The following is a 9,202-nucleotide window of genomic DNA, read 5'->3' as shown; positions in this document are numbered from 1 at the left end:
CTGTGTTTTTCAGTGAAAATTTGGAACGTAACTTTAAAATTTTCTTGAGTTTTTGCAAAGATTTTGAAAGATTTTTGAGAAATTTTGAATGTTATTTGAAATTTGATCGTTTCAGTTTTGATCGAGGGAGAAGAAGTGTTTTTTTATATTTAACGTTCGCACTAGTAAACAGTTGCAGGAGCGTGTATTTATAGGCTTTCTAATCTGAAATTGGTTTTTGTTGAGTTTAGGTAAATTTGGTTGGACTTAATTGTCAAAAAAAAGTTGTATGTATAAGATAACTGGTTGAATAATTCTTGATTTGATAACACCATTTAGTAAAATAATAATAAATGATGAAAGAAGATAATGTGACAACGGTGGTGCTAACATAGCACACAAAACCATACAACCTATTCAATATTTGTGATGTTCACCAGCACAGAATCTACAACAATTTTTGGAAAAGAATTACCTTTGAGGAATTGCACATCCCTTACAAGTTACAAACCAATTTACAATCAGTTCAATAGTACAATCCCTGAAAGAACAATGTGTTATTTACATGGCCGTAATCAACCTTCCTAAAGAGTGATCCAAACTCACAAAATATTCCTCATGCTGCTTGTCCAACTAAGAGATTTCCTGTTTGTGGGGCTTGGGGCAAAGTTAAGTCCAAACATCTCCTTAAAAGCTTGCTCTGGCTGAACTGAACCAACCAGCTTTGCAACAATGGCTGCACTCTCTCTAACGTGCTCCATGTCCTTTGTGTCACTCCATAGACGATTCGCCAACTGCAATCTCCTATTCTTGGAACTCAAAAGAAGGCCCCATTTCAAGTAGAGGTTCTCTCTTTCAGACTTGGACAGCCTCCTCAGCATTTGCTTGCACAGCATCTGCCTCTCTTTTTTAATAGTTCTCATACTGGTTTTCAAGAGAAAAAGCATTATTAATTGGCTTCTTGTTACAAAGAATTTAACATGACCTCAATTCTTATATTTCTTAATGCTTGAAAATTGAAATGTTGTTGTTACCTTGACTGAGCTGTAAGAATTCTTCCATCTTCCACAGTGTGTTTGCCTTGGGAGAAAGTCTGCTTAAGATAGGATAGCCTTCTATGCTCTACTTCCATGTAAATAGAATCTGAGGGATCCCCTTGGAATAGAAGGAAAAAGTAAGTCCTGTGAACCAATGAAACATAACAAGCATCCCAGAGTTCAACAATCTCTCTTTGCAGCCTCTTGAATTCTGAAGGCCAGTCTGGACTACTGTCTCCTTCAGCTTGCACTGGGTCCACACCAACGTCTTTGAAATTCTTTGCAGATACTGCAGGATCCAATCCTGTCTTGGACACCTACCATGCAGAAATGTGCTACTTATATAACTAACATGGTTAAACAGCAATGGTTGAAAAATAAAAACAAATGTTCAAATGGATCCAGTATCTGATAGTTGACCGTCAAGCTGATAAAAGACAAATAAAAGGAGAGAAAAGAAACAAATTTAAGAAGCATGATGGAAGCTTACCTCATGGTCAGTTGGTGAATTCATAGTTTTAAGATCTTCCTCTTCTTTTATTTGTGGAGTTGAAGCTTCAGGACAATTGCTCTTAGTTTCCTTGTCAATGGAGGATTCCACATTCTGTACATCATCAATGGCAGAAGTTTCCACAGAATTCTCACCGGCATTCCATGGGGGCAGCCTCTCCAAATAGGTGTTTTGGTCTAGGACATAAGCCTTGCTTTGAAGTACATCAGGTCTTCTAGTGAAGTCTTTTTCATTCCCTATTGGGGTTGTGCTCTGAATACTTTCTTCGTCATCGAACCAATACGAAGATGAATTCCTCATAAGACTTGCTCTACAGCTTCTACTTCTGCTAAACCTCAAGCTTCTAGAACTAGATGTACCGATTTCTCTGAGCCAGGGAGAAGCATAACTTTTCTCTGGGGAGGGAATAACAAAATCTTGGCGCAAGTGGTTCACCCTTTTGTTTTCCTGTAACCCAGGTGAATATGAATCCAGATCTGTTTTGTCTCTTCTATTATCAGGTTCAGCCAATGCCGAGGTATCTGCGTTTGCAAAAGGAGATGATGCAATAGAATCAGTGTATGTATTTAAGCTTGAAGCAACCACTTTTGGCTGTGTATGTGGGTTTCTAATTAGCTCCTCAGACACAATGCACTTAACATCCTTGCAAGAATCCTCTTCTTGCTGATCATCGGCATCCTCTTCTTGTTCATCTTCAATGTTCTTCTGATCATCTCGAATGCCTATATGTGAGACCACGAGCGGAGCACTTCTCATTCGAAGATTCTTGTCAAGGTCAGGAAGTTGAAACAAGTTATCATCAGAGCAGATACTGTGTCCATCCGAATATGCAATAAAAGACCGTAAACTCTCCTCGCAGTCAACACTCAATGAACTTTGCTCCTCTGTTTGATTTCCAAAATCCCACACATTTCTCACACGTATTTTGGGATATTGAGAATACACACTATCCTGAATGTTTGGCAAGAAAATTAACAGTGAGAAGTTATTCCACCAATTAAATTAATACTTTAAATTCTTTAGCAGGATAGGCCATATACTCACAAATTCTGTTGAAGACTCGCCATCTCCAATTGCTTGGAGGATCATATCCTTAATTTGAGTTTGTGCAACGTCCCTCTGCAAAGTCAGCTCTTTCACCTCTGTCTTTAACTGCATGTACAATTAACATAGTTCATGTATATGGCCAAAAGAAATATATGCTCAAAGATATCAAACTATAAATAAATATTAAAAACAGTAGTCTCTTTTTATAGCTGAAATCAAAGTTAGCTTGAAAAATAGTTATTTTATGACAACAATAAAATGTAATGCTTTCATAAAGTTTTTAGCATATTTCAGTGAGCATGGAAAACATCAGCTGAAAGTCAAAATATTCTAAATGTACTATGACTAAGGGATATCTTAAAAAGGAAAAACTACAAAAATAGAAACAAAAACAATTAACTCAAGCTTCTCTGAAGATTATGATGGATTACCAATGTGCTAAGTAATGACCATAAAGGCAGTGCCAGAAATGAAATTTAAGGTCCAATGGTTTTTTTACTAAAGACCATCAAATAATCCGTCATCCACCACCGGAAGGAAGTAAGAAAATCTAGTTTTCAATCTATCAAATTTTCAGCCGAGGTAGATATATTCCATGAAAGAATATATGGTGGAATTTAATAATACAAAATGGTAGTTCAATATAAGTGTAAGGATTGAAGTAGGTGTAACCAAGGAGATAAAACAATACAGGAGGTATGTGAGTATGTGACCAGACCTGGATAGAAGAACAATACAGAACCAACAACAAATAGTTGAATGAACAATCCAGTAACATGTACTACCCTTATAAACAATACAAATTTTCCATATGTAACATGATGGTTGCTATAATTTATCGATTAATCTATCTGGAGTTTATTAGCATTTACCTAGACGTGATGTCAGAATAATACAACATACTACATCGTATCATAAAATTAAAAAACACAGGAAACAAGTCAAAAACCTTACCATCTCAATTTCTTGATCCTTTTCTCTCAGTAATGCTGCACAATCAGATGTAGAGTGGGCTGACCCTGAAGTTTTCAATTCACTTTGTAGTCTGGCCAACTCCTTTTGCAATTGCTTGACCAGTGCTTTGTCAGACACTACTACATTAACTTGTGCATTAGTTGACACTTCTTTGGCACAACTTGCAAATAAGAGAGTGTTTCTGGTTTGTTCAACATGAATCCGTGCAGGGCTCATGGTGCAGATGATTGCAGTTCTTGCATTACCCCCTAACGACGACTGCAGTATGCGGGTTAGCTTTGAATCCCTGAAAGGAATATGTCCATTTCTCCCCTTGCTGCAACCAAATTCAATTGCATGTGAGGCAAAAGATTATGATCTTGGCTCAAGACTCAAGAGAACTAAAAAGTTCCAGATATTATGTATACATGGTCTGGAGAATGTAACAAGACATTGAAACACAAACTTCACAAGCTAACCTGAGTTTGCGGATAACAGTTCCTAGAGTTAGTAAGCTGCGATTAATGTGGCAACCTTCTTTCAACCTTGTGCCAGCTGAATTTGTTTGGGAAGCGCGTTCACTTCCTGCAAGATCCACAAAATTCTGTGCCCCCCGTCCCCCAACGAAAAAAAAATCATTTGATTTCCTCATAGACATAATAATTATTTACTATAAAATGAGCAAATTAATCATACCACTGAAGCAGCCAGAGAGCTAGACTTGTCATTTCCAAGGAATTCACATGCAGAACTTTCAATTGTCTGAAGAAACCACATTGTTTAGGAAATGTAAGAAAAGTCTACTATGAAAGTTCACAAATTTTGCAGGCCTTTGACAAAAACAACAACATATAATACCAGTCTGAGAATCTGATGAGATCTGGAGCTTGCTTCATTCAGTGATGTCTCCCCTATCTGCCTCTGAGCTGAAAAAATGCGATCAATTTGGATAAGCAATCAGCTCTAGCTGGATAAAAATTTTGTAACAGGGAAATAGAAAAATAAAAGAAATCCAATCTAGGTAGTCCTTTGAAGCAAGAATAGCTCAAACCATCATTACCTTCACAGAAAGAAATAAGCTCTTTAAAATGGTTCCAGTCTCTCATAGTTGCCTCAGTCAGTCTCTCAATAACTGTCCCCCTCTGTTAAAATGATAAACTGTTAGTGACATGTACTTTTGCTACCTCTTTTGAGATGAAGACATGTACCTCTGGATCGTCAAGAAGTCTAAGAGGAGTACTATCTGTACTGAGGAGGTCCCTGACAGACTCATTATAAATCTCAATTGCCGAAAACTTTAAAACAAACTCTCTTTCTGTATGCTGTAAAAAAGGAAAAATCTAAGTAAAAAAAATAGTTTGGAGAAAAACACAGCATTGCAGGCAAGCGTTAGCAGTTCAATTACCTTTTGTATGTAATTAAAAATGTCAGCTACAGTGTATTCAGTTACACCGCTCATGGTATATGTCTTTCCGCTGCTTGTTTGTCCATATGCAAAAATGCTTGCTGATCAAATAGAATATTTAAGACCATAGCCACAAGGGATAAAGCAAGAGAAGATATCAACATTGAAGTTGAATGAATGCTGATGCTGATGAAGGAAGAAAAAGAAGATGGGAGAAATAAGATAAGAAAAGATAGAGAAAGAAAGAGAACTCACAATTGATGCCATTGACAACAGAAAGCGCAACTTCCTTAGCTGCTTCTTCGTAAACTTGCCTAGTGGAGGCATCTGCCCTAAATACTCTGTCTGCAGCGAAAAGAAATGTGTGGATCAGAACATGAAAGCAAATCTTATCATAGTCCATGTAACTGACAGTAACAAAAATAGGCTTAACATGATCTTGGCAGAATGAATTCAGTGACAAAACAAATTCACCAACTTCAACTGCATGCATGGATATTACCAGTTTCGTAACATACATTGTAAATATTTTCTGCCAAGAAGAATGATGATATCAACAAAAAGAGACCACACACACTGAATAATAATCTGGAAGAGACATAAAGCCATTGATTGATAGTAGCATTAACAAAGGGTATGAACAGCAGCAATTATGGTAAATTTCCACCTTATACTCCAAGACAAGAACATTCATTCTTTCGTTAAACACTGAAGAAATAAATTGAAAATAATATGATAAACTCACGCAGACAGACAGGGATATAAAAACCACAGCTGCTGGCTAATTTTAAGTAAGAAGCTAAATCATTGTTTTTCAAATACAATAGTTACGTTTTCATACCAAATGTGTATGCTGTTGGGTACAGGGACCTATCAGAAGCTGAAAGATTGCTCCTGTATATGATAGTGGTGTCATTAATACATTCCCATTCAGGAACATCATTCCTTGCACGCTCCTTGTCATTGAGAGGTCGAAGGCGAACAGAAACAAGAATCCTCTCCTCGCGGTCTGCAGGATCTTGCATTGCCTCCTCCCCTCCCACAGAACCCATCCTCACCCACCTCCTCTAAACTCTAATTCCAACTATGAGAATGATATCACACGTCATTGAATTTGGAGCAACCCAAATGCTACTTTTGTATTCAGTTAATCTAGCACTAGTTTCTTTCTGAATGCTTCATGAAGCTTGCTGTGTTGCATTGTTGGGATGGTATGGAACACTAGGGCCACTCAAGATTTTTGACCCCAATTATTATCTGCAACAAAACAAAAAAATAATAATAGTAATCGTAGGTTACAACTTCATTTTAGCAGAGAAAAAACATATTAATATTGTATGCAATTTTATATTTAGAGGTGTAATTGACTAATATCACAAGGTCTTCCAATTATGAGAACAGAATGCGGTGGTTTCTGTATTCTAATATAAAAACTTGGACTTTTATGAAATGGTCCCCATTCCATGGAACAGACTGTCAAATTCTTCTTCACATGGAAATATAGAAAAACGTCCAATTTTGTTAAAGAAAATTTACCAGAGGTGATAAGGACTTAAGGATTCAGAAATTTTCAAAGGAACATTCTTCATCCTAATTCATTTGCAGATGAATTCAGAGACAGAGAGAAACAGAGACAGAGACAGAGAGAAGATCTGAAAATTGGGTTGTCCAAAGTGACAACAAAAAAATGAACGGGTGCAATTGTTTCAACAAAAAACCCACTCTAAAGATATTTTTGGCAGTTTTTTCAGCTTCTCCTAATTTTAGTTTGTGCAACACAATGCAAACAGAACTCGAGAGAAGATTCCAGAAATAGAATATATGGAAGAAAAAGAAAAGGCAAACAAATTTTTTAAAAAAAGAAAAAGATATACAATATACCATTTTGAAGCTAGATTCTGATGATGGAATGTTACTCTGACAGCAAATTCTGCTATCACATTTTCTTCATGAAACCAAATTCTTGCATTTTTGTTCCTTGACTGTTGATAACACAATGTGAGAGTTCAAAATTCAAATAAAGGAAACACAAATTGAACTAACCGTTTCTCACCTCATGCAGGAAATTGAATGCCATCTCAGAATGAAGAAAAGATCGAAGAGAACATTCTGAAGTATGAAGCGCGATGCATTGCAAATGCAGTGAGTGAGGAACATAACAATGATAAGCGAGCTTGAATGTAAAGAGAGAAAGCAGAAATGGCTTTTTCTTTCTCTGTCCAAAAGGGTTTTGTGTTGCTTTGACGTCTCCCTCCTAATTTTCTTCTTGTTACTTCGTTGCTTTGCGTTGTATATTGCATTGATATAAATAATAAATAATATTTTTACCGCGCTAAACACTATATTATATTTTGAAAATAGTAACGACTTAGACTCATGAAATTACCAATCTACCCAAATTGATACATAATTTAGAGGAGGGGGGCATGCATGAGCTGAATTTATGAAAAGGTGAAGAATGCTTTAAACCATGCCACTTCAAATGGCGGTGTAGCACATGGTGCCTTTTCCCCCACTTTCCACACAGCTAACAAAGTGTACCATAGTCACTAACTACTACTGCAGTTTTCTACTTTTCTATTTAGAATGAAGAGGAAGAATAATGGTTTTTAAGATTCGCTCATCTATCTAACAACCAGATTGGTTGTGAATTGAATTGTGATTGTGGCATACTGGCATCATTTATTACTCACCTTTTCATTTGTCCTCTTCAAATTATATATTTATAGTTCTTACGAATAGATTTTTTAAAATAAAAAAATAAAAAATTACCAAGACGCACATTTGCATATTTACTCAATTACATTTTATTATTTATTCTGTTATCAGAGATGACGAATTTATTATACACATATTTTGACTTTGAAAAAGACGAAACAAGTAAAAAACGATAATAATGTATTTATTCTACAAACGAAATAAGACAATGCAATTATTGTAAACATATCTCGTTATAATAAAGATGAGATATATGTATAACTATTTTGTCCATGGTGAGAACGAGATATTTATTTAAAAAACCGTTTATATTTGTAGACATGATATATATACACATGACAAAAATTTTTAGCTATATAAAAAATTTATTATTCATGTCATTGTAGCACCAATTTCATTTCTTTAATTCCTTTTACATGCTGAAAATGTCTAGTAGTGAGTATGTTGTAAGTGTTTATGTAAATGATTGTTTCAAACCCTTTGACTCGACACTTCGTAGGATTTGAAGAATCTAATATTGATGAAGATGGAGTTCAAGGTCAAAGAGAGGTTACGAAAACTAGGTACAAATTTCTCGTTGCTTTAGCAAATTGAGACTTCAAGTTCATGTTCTTTTGGGTTGTAGGTGATGAACACGTGCGTGCGATGTTTAAGGCTCATGAGAGAATTCTAGCACACCAAGTCATTGAGTTATACGTCGAGGTCGTTGATATTGGGAATGGTGGAACTGGCCCGTCTACATCCACACTCTTGGGACCGGCCACCAATTACTGCATCTCCGTTGCATTACGTTACACTAGCTGATCGCATAGAGGAGGATTCTAAGTCAGATGAAGAATATATTGCTAAGATCGAAGATTTCTTGGATAGCTCTGAGGAGGATGAGTTTGCAGCAAATACTTTGTTGGGATGAGGATTTCTGTTACCTGCACCATTGTTGTGTACCTAACCTTTTCAATGTGCCTAGTTACTATCACATATTGGACCTTGATGAGATGGAGGAGGATCCACTACTTTGTGGCATTGGTGTAGTAGATGATGATTATAATTTGAATTGGGCACTTAATTTTGAGTGGACCACTGGTTTATTAGTAGGAAAGTTGTTCATATGGGGATGAAGAATTATAACATTCGACTAACTGTGAATTATAGAGTGGAGAAGTTTGATTATACTAAATACTACTGTGAATACAATCAAAGTTCAATTGGGTGTCCGTGAAGCATATGTGCCTTTCATTTATATAAAATATTTATTATTGATAAGTAATTAGTCTCCCTAAAGTACGATAATATAATCTCTGGTGGTGCTATGGTGTAATAGATCCGCCTAAAATGAAACACCATCAGCTGCAACACATATGACTGAACTTTAGTTCTATAATAAAAATATGTGACATTAAAAAAAATCAAAACTAACGCCACTAATGAACTAACTAGAATTTTTTGAAATAAATAAAATAAATATGAAATAAAATATTATAAAAATATCCTAACTAACTATTTTTTTCCAAAGAAAAAAGAGATGCTTTATTCTTTTCAAAGAAAAAGAAA

The 9,202-nt window shown here is 35.7% G+C and overlaps 1 protein-coding gene across 1 annotated transcript; it reads right to left on the bottom strand.

The window, feature by feature from the left end:
* Nucleotides 1-351: 351 nt before the first annotated feature.
* On the bottom strand, nucleotides 352-7,627 carry LOC112800791 (kinesin-like protein KIN-7E). The gene is made up of 15 exons (XM_025843186.3): nucleotides 6,987-7,627; nucleotides 6,815-6,915; nucleotides 5,775-6,190; nucleotides 5,189-5,278; nucleotides 4,934-5,034; nucleotides 4,737-4,850; nucleotides 4,589-4,670; nucleotides 4,387-4,454; nucleotides 4,225-4,290; nucleotides 4,008-4,132; nucleotides 3,529-3,865; nucleotides 2,572-2,679; nucleotides 1,507-2,478; nucleotides 1,014-1,333; nucleotides 352-903 (listed from the first exon to the last, which is right to left on the bottom strand). Exons 3-15 carry the CDS (start codon nucleotides 5,983-5,985, stop codon nucleotides 582-584), a joined length of 2,916 nt encoding a protein of 971 aa, XP_025698971.1. The 5' UTR covers nucleotides 5,986-6,190; nucleotides 6,815-6,915; nucleotides 6,987-7,627; the 3' UTR covers nucleotides 352-581.
* Between the last annotated feature and the right edge of the window lie 1,575 nt (nucleotides 7,628-9,202).

The sequence above is a fragment of the Arachis hypogaea genome, chromosome 5 (assembly GCF_003086295.3).
Source record: "Arachis hypogaea cultivar Tifrunner chromosome 5, arahy.Tifrunner.gnm2.J5K5, whole genome shotgun sequence".
NCBI classification, from domain to species: Eukaryota; Viridiplantae; Streptophyta; class Magnoliopsida; order Fabales; family Fabaceae; genus Arachis; species Arachis hypogaea.
Note: the sequence above shows the minus strand (reverse complement) of the source record. Positions and strands in the feature narration are given on the sequence as shown.